Consider the following 18,275-nt stretch of genomic DNA (forward strand, 5'->3'; position numbering starts at 1 on the left):
AGCTTGATTTATTTAAAAAAAGGTTTCGCTAATAAGAAAGTGTGTATCTGTTCTTTTGCTAAATAAGGTTTATTGTGTAGTATCCACCTTAAAAGAAGTATTTGTAGTATGTTCTTATCAGCTCAACGGCACACAAGTATATTCTTAAAGTTAAAGGAAATGTATCTGTTCTTAACATTAGTTTCGCATTCTCACAGGCCATTCTGGTCAGTTTCCATTTCCTCTTCGTCTTCCTCTGAAATAAAAGAAAATGATCATTAGCATTGGTAACAAATCACATTGTTAAGATTAAGAAGTGCAGAATAACGAACCCATTATTTGTTGAATTTGGGAATGGTATTCTATTCAGGGTTATTTTTCAGCTAATATTTAGTTTTTAGAGCCCTCAACATTTGTTAAATTGTGGGTACCTATAATGTATAAACTATATTTTGAAAGCAGTTTTCATAGCAATACCTACATAACAGTGTAATAATTAGTGGGTTAACATCCCCTCTCTTTTTAAAACCCAACAAGAATCGATTGAAATTATTATTTAAGTAAAAACTTATGCAAAAAAACCCATTTGAGTGGGTTATAAGTAACAGCAAAATGGCTCATTATTTTCAAAAAACTGTCATATAATATTTTTTTAAACTGGTTTTGATGCTGTTTCCGGATTATATCTGGCAGAATTACAAGACCACTACGAAATTAATGGTTGGCCATAAAAATATACAGCCGATCCAAAAATGTATGTATGTAAGGCGGCTGCAACACTTGAATCAACCCAAATATGGTGCTGGTGCTGACCGCTGTCATCCCTGTGATTGAAAGTAAGTATTTTATTAAATTAAAATCTACTGTAGTTTTAACTATGAATAAACCAATAAATTCAATTCATGAGGCACCATCCATCACTTTCAGGAGTCTTTCTCCATCATCCAGGAACCACTTTCTGATGATGGACTCCTGTGGAAATTATTTGGTATCATTTTCTTTATGATGAATGAAAAATGAAACTATAAAAATAAAACTATAGTCAGGGCGCGTTCTAAGTGGATGGACTGCCACAGTTGATAACACAATACTAAAAATAGTACTGCAACAATGATATTAAAAACGTGACGAGCCAATGCGGCAGTCAAAACGAGAAAACGCGCCATGTGTAGTTTTACCAAGGTTCGATTAAGCTGATTTTTTTCCTAAGTACATATGTATGTTGGAGGACCAAATAATGTAAGTTAGCTTAACATGAAATATCCATCAAAAGTTATAACTTATAACATTTTTGGTTGCCTATGCCTTGCCAATAAGTGACACCTCAGTTAGCTACCTTTTGCTTGAAAACAGCACATTATAAGCATTATAAAAGGAAAATATTGTCTAAATAGTAACAAAAAGCTATCTTACGCTGGCCATTAGTTGGCTGTGCTTGCAACGGCTTCTGGCCAGGAATCTGCCCTGACTGCAACATCCTTGTGAGCTTCTCAACCTCCACCAGGGACGAAGCGTTCTTGATGGCTTCACGGATCTTGTGGATCTCTTGAGGAGTGAGGTCTGGAAGGTGAAATGATACAAATTAATAAAAGCATTATTACCATACCACCCAACAGATGTCTACTGCTGGACAGGCCACAAAAATCGTCACAGTGATCAGACTATTTGGGCATTCCTTCATCTAATGCTTCCGAGTTAATTTTATATGTAGCAAAACACTTCTTGGTGTTCTTTGCAGAATTTTTAAAAGCAATAGCTTATTAAGCCTTCAGGCTGCCATACGGGCATACACATGCCTTCATTCAGCTTTAACCTTTTGGACGCCAATGACATATACGCACCGTAGGTTCAACGCCAAAGACCGATTAATCGGTCATAGACCACAGAGCAATATAGACCTACATGCATAATATGCATAAAGTTCAATTTCAGTTTTGACACTTCGGTGACGTGGCGTCTGGATGACTGCTTTTGTGTTTGACACGGCGTCGAAAAGGTTAAATTTCAAAATGATTTGATAAAATACCAAAAGGAAGTTAAATCATAAATATTGATAGCAAACTATTCTACCCCATAAAAAGCAGATTTCATAATAAAATGATTTTAAATACAAGAGTTCCCACTAATGAATGTAATTGAAGTATTATTTGAAACTGGCCTTATATTTACATATTTTTGTGACTCTCCCATACTGCTGAAATGGTTCGTCGGTCGTAATGGTTAGTAGTAGCACAGAATAAGTAATAGTACTACCATATAGAAAGGATACTTCCTACAAACCCGAAGTTTGACAGCGATTCAGGGTTGAATCATGCCGTCCCTTTCCAATGTATGGCACTATCCCTTTCGGCTATTTAGGGTTGTCAAAATTCACGTCATTATCTTATCTGTGGTCGTGTAGGCAAAAGGACGTCAAGATCTGCCAACCCTAATAATTGCTTGGAGTTTGCCCTAAAGGAGAGGTGTCTCCCCACGTAGGCCCAGCACATGATTGGCGCGACAGTATCTCGCCGCGAGATAGACTACCCGTCTTTTACTAACTGTATTAATTAAAGAGGGACGGGTAGTCTATCTCGTGGCGAGATACTGTCGCACCAATCATGTGCTAGCCCGGCTGGTAGTAGTAGAAATGGTAAAAGAACTCACTAGTGACTTTGTTGTCAGGCATGTTTCCTCCGGGGACAAATGTCTTTGCCTTCCTACTGATCTCCTTTTGCATTTCTTTGCCCTTTTTACTCTTGAACAGCACGTTGGCATCATCCCTCTCTTTTTGCTTAATTTTTCGGTAATCAAGTAATCTTAGTTCTGGCATTTTAAATGCAATATAAGCTCTGAAAAAGAAAATTATTTTAATCAATGATAACAAACTTACACAGTATACCAGCAGTTCTCAAACTTTTTTGGCGACAGAACCCTCAAATAAAAAAAAATCGTTTGTCAAATTAACTGTGGACCAGAGATATAGGAGAGCTAGTTATTGATTTGTTTTTGCTTTTTCTCGCAGAGCCCCCACAGGGACTTTGCGGAGCCCTAGAAGGGGTCCGCGGAGCATACTTTGAGAATGGCTGCAGTATAGAATATATTAATATTTACTGATTTAATTACTGGAGCAACGAACATCTTAACTGTTCATTTTTGTAGAGGCATTGGGATAAGTTCAAAAACCTGGATTGCTTCAGTTTAGAATAAAAAAAGGAATATGTAAAGATCAGAATATTTATTGCCCTGGTATGCTGATTTTAGTTAAAATCATGAGGTACAGGTAGACATAAAGTAATAACGTGTAAATCAAATTGCGACCTTACATTTTCCAGGTATACCCTATTTTAACCTCTAGCAACCCACCATACAAGAAAAGTTGTCAGTCAAATTTGAATCATGGTATTACAAAATAGAACAATTACAAATATAACTAAATTAAAGCAGCTCTGTTCAATTAAATCAGCGGCACTTTTTTTTTTGGAGACGGAACCCTTTTGGAAAGTGAAATATTTGACCGAAACCAAAAAATAATAATTCATTTGTCATTATTTAACTGTGGACCAGAGATATAGAAGAGCTGGTTGATTTGTTTTCACTTTTTCTCGCGGAGCCCCCACAGCGGCTTTGCGGAGCCCTAGGGGTCCGCAGAGCACACATTGAGAATGGCTGAATTCAATAATGAGTTATATTTCATTGACGGCAATAAGTACAAGTATTAGGAAGGTGAGATGCTAAAGGTTAAAAATTACTTCAAAGAACCTTATCCACAGGGCATGTACATGTCATGTCTACACTGGCCCAAAACACACACAAAACACTGGCACAAAAGCGTATGCTCGCTCTGTGTGGACCCGGCTGTTGACGAAAAAATGACGTCATGCAACATTGAGTATGATTCCAATTACTATTTTCGTTATAAATAATCATTTGTCACCTCTTTAGCTAACTGATATAGATACTTGACAATCAGTACATAAACGTTTAACTGACTTTCATCTTATTGTCACTCAGCTAAATAATAGATTGTTAGTTTATTAAATAACACATATATTTGATTTTTAACATTGTATTTTACCAATTTATCCAAATTAACCAAATTAGTTATCCAAATTTGTAGTTTTATAAAATAACTATGTTAAATTACGTCATTTTTTCATCAACAACATGAAATGCCCTGCTTATCCATATATCATACTAACCTGTAATGTTGCTTGTTTGCCACTGGATTATTCATTAGGGACAGTGTTCTCAGCTTTGGCAATGTAGCTAGAGGATCCAAATCACCAAGTTCTGTTATATTGTTGTTGGGCATTATCAGAGACTCCAAATTCGGTAAATACTGCTCCAATGATTCACTAATCCTCCTGTAATAAATGGCAACATCAAATATATCAGCCGATACATAAAGATTTGTTTTGATCAAAGTATCTTACTATTATTTTTTATAATTTCATTTCAATGGCACAAATGGCACAATAGGCATCATGGGTTGATGGCGCAAAACGCAAAATAAATAATAAACATATGTACTTTTTTTTTTTTTATGCATGTACTTACACAATCCTGTTGTTGTTTAGTAGTATGCATTTCAAGCGTTTTAATAAAGGGAATCCATCCAACTTTCTTATATCATTATCTGAGAAATCAATGGTATCAAACTGATCGAGTGTAGCACCCAAGTTTTCTATTTGTGGTATTTTGTAACCTGCAAAGTATTCAGATGAGGATAGTCAATAAAGTTAAATACAATCAAACAAACCGAGATTACTATACCAATATTAAATACAATTATAATTACAGCACAAACAAAATCATTATTTAAAGGAGAAAACAAGTATAAGTATTAGGTTATGTATGAGACGATTCAGTTTTCTAACCTCTCAAGTCTAATTCGCGATCCCGACAGGGATTCATATACTGCATGGAATTCTGTATGAGCTCCGTTGTAAGCTTCACCATGATTGAATAACGTTAATGTTTTCTAGTAATTTATATGAGCTTTGTTTTTTGATAACGCCGCATAACTCACAAATCACACAAGACAAGAATAATTATGTGCATTATGTGTCAAATCAAATTGTCAAAATGAACGCCGAAGTCTATACCTACTCTATGGCCAACGACAGATAAGTAGTGTTGCCAGGTGTACCAATCTTATGCTAGGTATATGTAGTTTGTCAAAGGACTGTCTCATTTCAAACATAGACAGAGAGAATCATACTATCTTTGTCTTACACTAGTATTAGCACCCAAAAGAAAAGGATGAGTATTGAGTATTGTTTTTTTTTTGTTCTTATTTACTGACAATTTGGTTTGACCAACTATACTTCATTCGTGTAAATTGAGCCTTACACAGATCTTTTAAGGGAAATAAACGAAGCCGCGAACGCGAGTGTGGAGTCTTGTTCGCTATTCAGGGTCTTTAAAAATGAAACAGATGCTACCATAAATTGTCACAATCATGTCACAATACTAAAACGTCATATCATAATATTTTGTCCTGTCATTCCGTTTTGGTATTTTGAGGCAATCTTGGAGAAAAAAAAGCGATTTTTCAAATAAAATCTCAATTTCAATTATGTCGGAAATGGAAGTGGGTGATAACGAAAATGACTGTTCGAATGATTTGTGTAAGTGCCAGTTTTATATTTTGTACATTTTAAGAAAGCAAAACAAAGGATCAAGTTAACCTTATTATGTTTGGGCCGGCTGCTGTGGTTTTAATTAGCTTTGGGTGTATTCTTTTATAGTGTTGCTTGATCGAGTGTTCCTGCGACTTGGGAACGCGGAAACAGATGACCAGCTAGAAAGTTGTCTTGGACGTTTCTTACCTCCTGTGATGTTGAAGCTGTCCTCGGCGCATGAACAGGTATTTTCACCGAAATTAACAAATATTGGCCCAGACACTGTGTGTTAGTTTTATAAACTTATTGTTGTGCTATCGAGTAGGGGCTGCTGTAGAATAATTGTTATATTCTATTCAAAATGCATAATATTTTTAAATCAAAAACCATTATAAGAAAGTTTTAAACATTCATTGTTCAAATTTTTATTTTTTGTCTTGACTTGAGGACACTAGAAATTTTCTTTATTTGAAAAGCAAATTAATGTTTTAGATTGGATAAAGTAATTGCTCATGGAAATTTAATTAAAATACACACAGTCATCCTAGATACAAGAATTCTTATCCCAATCATATTGATCTTATTCCAACCATTCGGAGCTTTGAATAGTTAACAACTGTTAACTGTCATTATTATAATGTCTGTTGTATTAAAACAGGTGTTTTTTGATTCAACCTATATAGTAATGGTAATAGGTATATAACCATGAGACTAAAGTATTCATAAAATTTATTTGTGTTTTTAGGTAATTTCTGATTGAATTTTGCAATGAGCTGTGAAGATAACTGATTTTGATAAATGTTGTTAGAATATTAATGCATTTAATTTTAGATTCAATACAAAATTGCCATGATAATTACGTACTTACTTTAAAATTGTCTTTAAAGTCCTGAATCCTCAAGGGTGTTGGCTTTTGACAGCCTGTCAGGAGTTAGCTGAGCCTTCCTCACAATGCTAACTTTTCTAGGTGCGCACAAAAGTGATGGAGCTGCTGGTGCACGTGAACAAGAGAGTGAAGTGCCGTGCTGATGTACAGCTGCCCGTGGAGACGCTGCTGCAGCTTTACAGGGACCCTAAAGCTAACAGCTTTATCATTGTAAGTGCCTTATCATAGGTAATATCTTGTGTAAGTACCAGGTAGGTGATGCCATTAATCTTTTATCTGGAGAGATGAATGGAACAAATGATGAATGAATGGAATCACACCCTACACAGTGCTGAATTTAATTACTATCAAATGACTGCCTGCCGAGGTTTGCTTAAGAGACAGAGAGTTCCACACATCTATAGGCTAATGTAACCGCTTACCATTAGGTGGGCTTCATGTTTGTTTCCCACCAACTTGGTGGACATTCTACATGCAATACCTATTCTACTTTTAATTTATTTTATTGGAAAACAGACAGCTTTACATTTATTTTATTTTATAGCCTTTTATCAGAATATGTGGTATCGTTTGATTAATTATCTTCCATTGCTAATTCTGTGTGCCCTTTGGCAAAGGCCTCCCCCAACATTTTCCATTCTTCTCTCTTCTGTGCCAGACTATTCCAGGTTTTGCCAGCTGTCTTTACCAGATCATCCTGCCATCTTCTGAAAGGTTTTCCTCTCTTTCTCTTGCCTTCTCTTGGGTACCATAGTGTTGCTGATTTGTTCCAGCTTTACATTTACAAAGTATAAATTAAAGATTAAAACACAAGCCAAAACAGTTTCCACTAGTGAATTAAACAGAAATGCTCAATAGGAACTTAATGAAATACAAAAATCAAGTAATCAATAAACAGGAAGGTAATTACTTACATCTGTGATGACCTGTGCTTGTTTAAACGAGAAAAAAAAAAGATACAATACACTACTCACATAAGGGGGTTAGGAAAATGTTATTGTTTAGTTTTCAATGGTGTAACAAATTTACCCAGCTTCATGTTAGAATATTTTGAGTTATACATTGAGCATGCTCTAACTAGATTCTATTGTCTATCCAATCCTTAACTTTATATCTAAAAACTAGATTGATTATTATTTATTGAACTGGATATGTTTTCAGAATTTTACTATAATTTACATCACAATGGGATTCCCGAGGTTGCCTCGCGAGCGCCAACTGTCTTTGGTGCCATCTCTGCTAGAGGCCATTGAGAACAAGCCTCAGGGGCACCAGGATGGGTAAATAACTTTTTTTATCTATTTATTTCAAGAAGATCCAAAGGTCAAGCAAACTGCATGCTATTGTCAATGACTAAGTGTGGCATTGTCATCATTTATGTCAAATTTCCATGAAAATATATCATTCACACTCCCTCACATTGTTCTGTTTAAGTCTGTGGAAATCTTAGGCGGACTCACTTTTGCAAAAACTAGTCCTGCTCCCCCGCATCCCCAGTGAGCCATGGCAATAAGTAGCGTGGTAATAAAATAGCCGCTATACTATCCGCAAACCAAACTGAAGACTGAGTTCATATCACTATCTCTCTCACTCTTGCCATGACCACGTAAGCGTGAATGAGTTTGGTTTGCAGATAGTATATTTAGTATAACACAAATATATCTTTTTAGTTGCATTCATTAGTAATAGACGAATATTAGAGATGCAGGCAAGTAACTCTGTTTATGGAAGCGTATATGAAACGATTTTTTACAGAATATTGGTGTTGATAATGCCACTGTTGGGCAGCATTAAAGAAGCAGATCTGAATCTCAAGGAGAAGCCCAAACTGACCTCGATCGTACTGAAGTTTGCCACGGACATACTGTTGCTACCTTACAGGTGAGTGCTTTAATTATGAATGACGACTGGTCGTACCCAAAGGGTAAAAACGGGACCCTATTACTAAGACTCCGCTGTCCGTCTGTCTGTCACCAGGCTGTATCTCATGAATTGTGATAGCTAGACAGTTGAAATTTTCACAGATGATGTATTTCTGTTGCCGCTATAACAACAAATACTAAATAAACTGAAATAAAGTATTTTCTGTAAATAATTTAATTTGTTCTAATTCTTCTAAAAGTAAATACTAAATAGTACGGAACCTTCGGTGCGCGAGTCCGATCGCACTTGGCCGGTTTTTTGTCACTGATGTGCCGTCGAAAAATTGCGAAATTTACACTTTGAAAAGTTTCGGAAACTTCTTATATTTGTGTATAGGAATCGAAATTTTCCATGTCCTATATAAATTGTTTGTATCCTGTAAAATTTTCCTGAAATTTCCGAGACATTTCCAAGTTTTCGGAGACTTTCCGCAACTTGCCCATCTGTAATGATGTGTTTATTCCAGAGCTCTGCCAAATACAGGCGACAGTGAGTTCCAAGTGCCTCCAGGCATGAGCATGAGAACTTATAAAAGGATCGTGGACAAGAATCAACTCAATCCCAATCAGTTAGAAGAGGTAAGTACCTAAATACAAAAACATATTGGGATATTCATAATTGGGATAATTGTGGTTGGTGTAACCGGCCCCTTTATTTGTACGCAATACGCAATTACGTAACAACGTGCAACGTTACGATACGTTAGTTACGTTTTAATTAAGTCGGCTTTGCAATATACCACTTTTTGTTGTCTGTGTGACTCATTATTTCGTCATGTTTCAGATGAAATTATCGATAGTGAACTTGATAAGCAAGGACATATTCAACACTCAGGACGTGCTGCTGCCGCTGGTGGTGGCAGCAGCCGACTCTCGGTTCAGCGTCGCCAACCACGCCAACAGCCCGCTCATACGAGCTAATAGGTAACATTGTTAACATCGCGCTTGGCCATCCTAGTCAAAAGGGCACATTGCCTATATCAGATTCTAACCAAATGATACATAATGTTTTCGGCAACAGTACTTACGAACTTACATTGCTCATAAACATAATAACGACAGTTCCGTACAAATGTATGTATGTATCGTATTCGTATGGCATTTACAGTTACTGGATTTAAATTAAATTCTACTCTTGCTTCTATTCTTGCGTACAATTAAATTCTAATTTAAAGATACCCTCTATGTTGAGTTGTTGAGTAAGCAGACACGGACGGAAGGTCCAATGTCTCTTGTCATATGACGCGAGTAGGCGTCTTTCTTGACATTCGCTTTGAACTGAATGACATTCTCTCCGTACAAATGAGCTGTCGTTATTATGTATTATGAGCAAAGTAGTAATGTTAGTTAGTAAGAAACGTAGACTGGACAAAGCCTTTCTCAAGGATCTCAATCACTGGTCGGACGCTGTTCTCAGCTGTCAATAGACCACCGGCTGAAAGACGACCAGTGCTGGATAGCTCAATTAACAATAGTCAATACATCGTCGTTTGTTTTCCCTAAGTACTAAGAGTTTTTTTACTTTGTTGAGGATGGTATTCGATCGGATTTACAAGTTACTGAACTTACGTATTAAAAAGCTTTTTTGTTATAGTTCTGTGGACTGGTCGCAACCTTCGGTAGTGGCTCCCCTGTACTCACTCTATTTAGGCACTTGGGGAGGTCTAAAGGTGCCCCCAGATGACCGCAAGGTAAGTACTATGCTTCTTATACTGTCCATAAGGAACGCAATAGAGTATACATTTAAAAAAATCCGATAAGGATAATTGAAAAGATAAATTCTCTGTTTATCTGAGCTCTCTGCTTCTCTAATGTTTACATGCAGTATTTATATCTAAAATTTAACTAAATACATATTTCTAGGTGCCAGCGTGTACCAGACTTAGGCTGAAGATAATTCAGTACTTGAACAAAGCAACAGGAGCAGGCATCATGTTTCCCCATTGTGTACAGGTAAGTAATAACTTAACAGACCAACCAGATAAAAACGTCCGCGTTTACAGTTTCGAGGAAAAATGTATGCGATTTGACAGATTCTATGATAAATAGTTAGTTTTCCTCCTAATTACATCTCTTCGTTATAGAATCTCAAGCCTCACCCCATGTACAGTAAACTGCAGATAACTGACACCACCCCATATAAATTGGTTTGCAGGGGGGGGGGGGTCAGTATTCCGTGCAGCTTACATAAGATCTACTATTGCTTGTGTAAATTAAGTCATGTAATCATGTTCCCAGGTGATATTCTCGTCGTTGTTCGACCCGAATACAAACTCCAGGCTACGCAACATGGCGCTGATGTTCTTACTCAATGTCATCAACAGGTAACTAATGTTTTTAATTAAAATTCTTTAACAACACAAACCAAAAAATTACAAGATGTTGACGAAAATAAAAATACTTTTTTTTTCATAATTATATTGTGGCTCATTCTAGTTATCTTGATACTGTTAGTATCCCGAAACCCGTACCAACTTTGACTAAGTTTCTGGGCACGGTACCTAGGTACATGGTGCCGGGAGGCAGTATCGCAGGTAATCATCATCTTCAATGAATCATGTCCAATGACGTCATCAAAATGGCCGCCTCGCGATTGATACTGCGAATTACACCCAAATTTTACATTGCACATACAAGCACCGTATCTTCTTCGATCATTTCTCAGAACGGAGACAATTATTCCTTTGCTTCATCTTTACAGTGGGGATCTAGGACAACTACGGAAAGTATCCTCAGTGTTCCTACAAGGACTGCTGAAGATAATCCGTTCTGACGAATACGCCGAACACCAACCCAAAGCCTACATGTGTTTAGGTAAGTGACAATGGGGTTGGCAGAGTTCGAATACCTACCTAATGGCCCACCCGCATGTGACTCGCAAATTATTTATAAAATATACATAAGAAATGTTCGAAAATAATTAGGTACTACTGGTACAGTAAAAACTGTTAGAATTTTAATGAACAGGGGACTATTTGTGAGTGAGCGATAAAAAAATTACACGTCACCTTATTCCACCATCAGGCAGGCTAGCATTGAAGTGTCCGAAGACCATCAACAACCAGTTCGCGCTCCTCGAAGAGTTGGTCAAGAAGATTCCAGAAGCCACGCCCGAGATGAGGACGGCTTTGCGGGACGCTTTGCTTGAGATGGCTGTAGCTTACAGGATCAACCCTGAAGGTAACTATACTCAAACACACCCACTTTGTCAGTAGAAAAAACCGGACAAGTGCGAGTCGGACTCGCCCACCGAGAGTTCCGTACTTTTTAGTATTTGTTGTTGTAGCGGCAACAAAAATACATCATCTGTGAAAATTTCAACTGTCTAGCTATCACGGTTCATGAGATACAGCCTGGTGACAGACAGACGGACAGCGGAGTCTTAGTAATAGGGTCCCGTTTTTACCCTTTGGGTATGGAACCCTTAAAAGATACTTCTTTTAAGAAGGTCCCATTTTTCGGTTTTTCACATACCTATATTGGAAACTTTGCGTCTTAGCGACATGACTGCTTAGACAAACCGAAAGCTGACTAAATTTGCTACAAGCCCTAAATAAAGTTTCAAGACCATCTTAAAAACTTTTTTTTTATACCACGTCGGTGGCAATCAAGCATACGGCCCGCCTGATGGTAAGCAGTTACCGTAGCCTATGGACGCCTGCAACACCAGAGATATTACACGCGCGTTGCCGACCCTTTTTCAAGAATTTTCAAGATATCGAAAAACTTGACTAAATAAAACTTGTAACAAAATAAATTAACTTTCATTTTGTACAAGTGGCCACGTCGCCAAGATGCATAGTTAGGCTACGGCCGGGGACTTTTGATATGTTCACCTAACTAGTCCAAACAAAGTTACGGCGGAGAGTCAAAAGTTGTGTTCCAAGCATTTCCCTCTACAACTTTTTTGAGCATTCATTTCCTGGCCTGTAGTATAAGGATTAGGAACCCAAATTCACTGAATGAGATTAGCACAGGACCGCGGAGAGTAGCGAAATGAAGTTACTACTGTATGCCGCAAAATTTTATAAAATTTAATGACTTCAAATGTACATATTATGATGTTATGCATAGCGCGATTCTCGTTGATTTATATCCGTTTTCAGATAAACTCGAAATAATGGACACGATATCCGAAGACCCGGGCACTTCGGCGGTGCCGATGGAGACTGACGAAGGATCGGAAAGCAAGAAACCCAAAACAACCGCCTTTGACGAGCTTCAAGCGTTGGCACTCTTCGGCTTACTGGAGCAGTGAGTACTAGTCTAAAGTTTATATCAATTTGAACTTAAAAAGTATTAAAATAGAGGTTATAATGCACTTACGAGAGATTAAAAGAGCAAGAAACCCAAGGGAACTGCTTTTTATGAACTGGAATCAATGGCACTTCTTTACTAGCCCAGTGAGTACTATAGTTCGTCCGCGTTAAGAATGCAATAAAACCATCTTTTTCCACCGGCCTAGCCACGCTCGTAACCAATCAAATCGTTCTTAATTACAAAGTATGCCTTCAACTGGTCACTGTGAACTAGGAACGGTTTGATTGGTTACGGGTCTGGTTAGGCCGGCGGACAATGATGATTTTACTGCATTCTTAACGCGAACAAACTATAGTGCCAATGTTCTATAAAATTGCACTTAAAACGTATTAAAATAGAGGTTAGAATCGATTACCAATAATGTTGGAGACCAACGAAGTTTCAGAGACTTAAGAAACCTAAAACGACCGCCTTTGACGAGCATCAAGCGGAGGACGCACATGTTATTTATCAAGTACCAAATATACCCTTTTCCAGGCATAGTACGATTTATCGACCACATACGCGCCAATAGAATTTCAACTTTAGCATTTCGATTTAAGATTCAAATTAGATTGCACTTTTAGGAAATGTGACTTGTCTTCAAATAAATCATCAAAGCTGGATTAATTGGAATACTCGAAATTATTGCGAAAACCTTGTAGAAAGTGCGGCCTTGAAAAGGTTTAAACCCACTGCGGGTAAAATTTAACTTCGATGCACAGCAAAAATCACTTTTCTCAATGACAAATGAATCCTATATGTTTCTCTTTGTAACAGTTACATGCACAGCGAGGAGTCAATGATCCGGTACATCGCGATGCGATATTCCGCGGCAGTGTACCCGCAAGACTACATCCCGTCTAGATATCTGCTCTTACTGGCCAGTGGAGACAGGTGAGAACATAATTGGGTTTTCAAGTACTGTCAGCGGCATAAATAATTAAGCGGGTAGAGCTGTCAAAATGATATATTGTTATGCTCAGATCATTTTAAACACCTCGCCCACTTAGCAACTTCTGCTGCTTATTATTTGACAGATGCTAAGACAGACTACTTTTGCTTTATCTTAACTTTGATATCAAACCTCTTGATATTATTTGGACATCAGGGTTATTCTGTATCATTGTTGTATTTATTTATTTTTACTCCAATAATTTCATGATTAGTTTTGATTTAAATATTACAGGATCATTTAACAATTTATACTTTTGAATGTTAAGTTCATACACCATCACCATAATATATCTTTATCTTATACATTTTAAACGAGCAAGTCGTGTATATGTATACAGTGTGGAAAAAATGTATGGGCCCTGGAGGGAAAGTGCCTTAAAAGCTTAGGTTAGCTCATTTTACTTAAAGGAAATGTTGTTTTATTTTTAAATTTAAAACGTGTATATTTATTTATATATTTGGGGGATATCGGAAACGGCTCTAACGATTGCAATGAGATTTGCTATATGGGGGTTTTCGGTGGCGAAAAATCGATCGATCTAGCTAGGTCGGTCTTAAAGCTCGGTATAATTGTAGTATGCGCTAAGCCACGCATACTCTTACGTAGCCTATTTTATTATATGTACAGTCAAGTGTAAAAATATGGGTGCATACAACTTACTCAAAAATATGTCCCATAGTACTTAATTCGCTGACATAAGAGCTATGGGACATATTTTTGAGTATGATGAGTGCACCCATATTTTTACACTTGACTGTACCATTCTCAACCAAAAGGGTACTATTGTCAGTTGTCAATAAGGCACTATTTCCATGTAACTTCAATTTGAAACCAACCTTATCGACAACCGACAATGTGGTACCTTTTGGTTGAAAACGTCACATATGTTCGCTAGCACTTAGGAACATTATCCAGAATAAAGATATACTTATAATCAATTGGTTGTGTTAACTAACGACACATACCACATGGCGATCCTGCCAGTGCGGCCTTGTGCAAAAGGAATAGGTATTATATAATGATAAACATAAAAGGGTAAGATATGGTGTCAAATACTTGTCGGTGTAATAAACAATTCTTTCTCAGCCAAGATGAGGTGTCCACAGAAGCACTAAAATGCCTCTACGGAACATCCCGTCCTAGCGAAATAGACGATGTCGTAAACAACGTGGACAAGAAAGAGACAACCACAGTCAACTTAGACGACGAAACCTCCAAGAAAGACAAGGAGAAAGAACAAGAGGAGGAGTTCAAAGTGCCAAAGTTTGGGGATATAGTGAACTACGTGTGGGATCAAATGCAGAAGAGGAAAAAGGGATCCAACTCGAAGCATCGTTATGTGGTCAATAATCAAGTGTTGCAGTTTCATCCTTTGACTTATCAAGAGGTGAGTTCGGATCTTCGAATTAGATATTCCACTGTAGATATATGTTACCCAAACACATCTTCGAAATTAAACTATCGTGAGACATATTTCAAAATATTTAGATCACTATGGGGGGTGGGACGAGGGCGGGGGCGCGACTAAAAATACTAGTGAGTGTAACCGTAGTGATCTAAATATTTTGAAACACATATTTGTGTGTCATTTACATTAGCTTTAAAACCAAATTCCTTTTAACCCCTCGTTTCCCACGGGATATCGCCTCTCTAAATTACGAGACCTAAAGTGTCATTACTAAGCATGAGTTAACGCCAGGCACCATTTTATTATATGATATATTCATTCATAATGAAAGTTTGAGTGTAAGTATCTCTAGATAAGCGTGATTTTTAATCCCTAGATATATTGTCACTTAAATGCATTATCAAAAAAAAACGCAATGAAATCGTGACTCGCGTTCTTTTCCATCCCTATCGAAATTGGTATGACGATACGTCATTTACATAACAATATTGTCATTCATTTCATTCCCGTCAGGTTTAAGTTTTCATATATTTAACATGGTTGCGTTAAGATTTGTCTGACGCAGTCATCACGAAAGTGTGCACGCAACCATATTAAATGTATGAAACCGATTACCTTTCTGATGCGTCACGACAACACAACACGACACGTCAGACAAATGTGAATCCGGCATTTGTCAATCGTTCTGTAAGCGGTAGGACATTGTCAGATGCTCCGGTACCTCCGCATGTGCCTGAACCGCGAGGCCGGGCTGCGCGACTGCTCCGAGCATCCCAACGCCACGTCGCCGCTGCTCGCCAACTACTTCTACGAGCGGTTGCTTGATTCGGAGGTTCTGGAGCGATACCTCTCTATGATCACCTCTCTACTGAGCGCTAGTGCAGGTAAAATTGTTTTTTTTTTTTTGCCAAAAATTAAATTTTTGATACAAACTTTTATCGCTGACTGACTGTACTTTTTTTCAATAGGCATCTAATACTCATAGAGACAATTCTAACAGACCCATACACAATTAGAGTGCGTTGTTTTATCACAGATTTCCTACGGACACCTCCTGTATCCATCATCAGATCGGCTCCATGTCATCATAATATTGCATTGTCATCCGATTTACATATGCATGCAAAATTTCAGCTCAATCGGAAATCGGGAAGTGGGTCACATTTTGCTTCAGAGATTTGACCCACACTAACACACGTACATACTAACAGGACAAGTTACCTAAAAGCTTTTAATAATAATAAAATAAAATAAAAACATTTGAAATACTCACAAGAAGCCCTTTCAGGCCATATGTTAGAGTTAGAAACTTTTTTAAATTATATGTAATTTACCATCTCAAATGGCCGCCGTTTAAAACTAATTTGTTTACTTTACACGTCCTGGTTTAGGTCACAGATTTACATGTCATTGTGTGCAACAAATTTCATTTCAATCGGTCCAGTAAATTCGCAGCTAATTAGCTGTGACAGACGGATGGGACGGGAGTATTGTTTTTGCCTAAAAATTGTAAATGTTTTACGTCCAATTTGGTGTCAAGTCTGCCGTTGATTTTCTAGTGTGAACATTTTCATAAAACACAAATATTTTGTTCCAGAATTAATGCCCCTCACATGCTTCCTGGACATCGTCGGCTGCGTGCCCGAAAAGATAGCCTCCAAATATACGAACCTCCTCCCATTCCTCAAAAACCTCTTCGTGACCAGTACCAAGGAAGACATCAGAGAAGCTGCCTCTGTCATTTACGCTATAATCACAGTACATACTAGCGAAAAATCAGCGATAGAGAGGGAGTTGAAAGAGTTCGTGGTACAGGGTGATAGTAATAGAAGTTTAGAGTCGCAATGCGGTTATCTGTGTGTGTTCTCGCACATGTGTGAGCGGTGTTTGGTGTTGGCGAAGAGGGGGAAGTTTGGGGGGAAAGGGTTTAGTGGGGCAAACTGGGAGCCGTATCAAGAGGGAGTTAGGAGTTTAGGTAAGTGGTTTGTCTGCTGAATTTGTACTCAATATTTTATATTCACTTTGGGTTGGCTATACAAAGGAAACAAAGTGACTAGGAGAAACAATACCATCGATTCAAAACGGTTTGTTATGGAAATGCAACTAGTGACGTCACAATGAATCTTACTCCTCCTTTCAGTTTCTGCCGATTTTATAAGCGCGAAAACATGCTTGACATTCTTTATTATTTTAACTTTGTAAAATTTTAATATTAGTCTATTGAGTGTATAACCGAGTCACGTGGTTTTGTTTGTTTAATATCTAAATGGACTTATTACTTTATTTCTTAAATGACTTAGCGGTTTCACTCACGTATTTTTAGTCACTCGCGCGACATGTTTTGGAGAGCCTAGGTCTCAATTTTCAAGCACACTCACTCAGGCACTCTTAGTGCTTGAAAATGGAGACCTAGGCTCTCCGAAACATGTCGCGCGAGGGACTAAAAATACGTGAGTGAAATCGCTAAGTTATTTAAGTTAATATGTCTCACGATAGTTTAAATTCGATTACTTTATTTCTTAGTTATGCAGGTGGCATACAGGAAACAGCCAAATTTTTTTTCGCGATTTCGTGGTTAGTCACTTAGTGAAAGTTGCTCAGTATAATCCCAAAACCTCCCTGGTTCCAGGAATGCACTTATTTTTTAGCCACAGTGTATAATGAATCACACTTTATCTTGCAGCGAAATTCCTTTCTAATCCGCAAGCGCTACTTGTCAGCACATCGGTATCGGCTATATCTCTCCTTGCGAGAGTTGGACCGCTGCCGCTACCTGACTCTGATCCTAAGCAGGCCGCAACCATTCAAAGCGATACCCCGTTCAATGTCAACAAAACTGGCACTGAGGACACTATTAACAAGGTGTGTGACGTCAAATAATATTTAAATTGTTTGCCTTATTTAGGTGTCCTGCCTAAGACCATACACTCCATTTCTTGTCTCCTTTCTACATTATAAAAAAAACATGGATAGACAAGTACTCAATGAGTGGGGCGCGTCTTCGTGAATGACACTATTTAGACACAACAATGAGGCAAAAAGAATTAAACAAAAATGACAGTTTTTGTTAGCATTTGACTAATAATATAACCTCTAATATTTTTACAAGTTATTTTTATTGAAAGACTTTTAATTAACATATAACTAATAATTGATGTTGATGATATCATGGTTGTCCTTAAAAAAGTGCGAGATTACGAAGTACACACACACTTCA

At 37.6% G+C, this 18,275-nt stretch overlaps 2 protein-coding genes across 2 annotated transcripts in view; one reads left to right on the forward strand and one right to left on the reverse strand.

The window, feature by feature from the left end:
• Positions 1 to 15: 15 nt before the first annotated feature.
• On the reverse strand, positions 16 to 5,013 carry LOC134743207 (U2 small nuclear ribonucleoprotein A'). Its single transcript, XM_063676585.1, has 6 exons — positions 4,839 to 5,013; positions 4,519 to 4,666; positions 4,161 to 4,325; positions 2,626 to 2,810; positions 1,393 to 1,539; positions 16 to 235 (listed from the first exon to the last, which is right to left on the reverse strand). The coding sequence occupies exons 1-6, from the start codon at positions 4,918 to 4,920 to the stop codon at positions 192 to 194; spliced, it is 771 nt and encodes a 256-aa protein (XP_063532655.1). The 5' UTR covers positions 4,921 to 5,013; the 3' UTR covers positions 16 to 191.
• A 446-nt stretch (positions 5,014 to 5,459) lies between these two features.
• The window catches only part of LOC134743251 (proteasome adapter and scaffold protein ECM29), a 35,924-nt gene continuing 23,108 nt past the window's right edge, over positions 5,460 to 18,275 (forward strand). Inside the window, exons 1-18 of the mRNA XM_063676660.1 lie at positions 5,460 to 5,591; positions 5,712 to 5,830; positions 6,553 to 6,681; positions 7,633 to 7,751; positions 8,227 to 8,352; positions 8,861 to 8,972; positions 9,178 to 9,317; positions 9,988 to 10,084; positions 10,257 to 10,346; positions 10,632 to 10,717; positions 11,095 to 11,207; positions 11,418 to 11,573; positions 12,500 to 12,647; positions 13,473 to 13,589; positions 14,737 to 15,037; positions 15,768 to 15,942; positions 16,656 to 17,033; positions 17,742 to 17,920. Coding sequence (XP_063532730.1) covers positions 5,540 to 5,591; positions 5,712 to 5,830; positions 6,553 to 6,681; positions 7,633 to 7,751; positions 8,227 to 8,352; positions 8,861 to 8,972; positions 9,178 to 9,317; positions 9,988 to 10,084; positions 10,257 to 10,346; positions 10,632 to 10,717; positions 11,095 to 11,207; positions 11,418 to 11,573; positions 12,500 to 12,647; positions 13,473 to 13,589; positions 14,737 to 15,037; positions 15,768 to 15,942; positions 16,656 to 17,033; positions 17,742 to 17,920 — 2,637 coding nt within the window. The 5' untranslated portion in view covers positions 5,460 to 5,539. The remainder of the gene's footprint in view (positions 5,592 to 5,711; positions 5,831 to 6,552; positions 6,682 to 7,632; positions 7,752 to 8,226; positions 8,353 to 8,860; positions 8,973 to 9,177; positions 9,318 to 9,987; positions 10,085 to 10,256; positions 10,347 to 10,631; positions 10,718 to 11,094; positions 11,208 to 11,417; positions 11,574 to 12,499; positions 12,648 to 13,472; positions 13,590 to 14,736; positions 15,038 to 15,767; positions 15,943 to 16,655; positions 17,034 to 17,741; positions 17,921 to 18,275) is intronic.

Source organism: Cydia strobilella, chromosome 7 (assembly GCF_947568885.1).
Source record: "Cydia strobilella chromosome 7, ilCydStro3.1, whole genome shotgun sequence".
In the NCBI taxonomy this organism is placed as follows: Eukaryota; Metazoa; Arthropoda; class Insecta; order Lepidoptera; family Tortricidae; genus Cydia; species Cydia strobilella.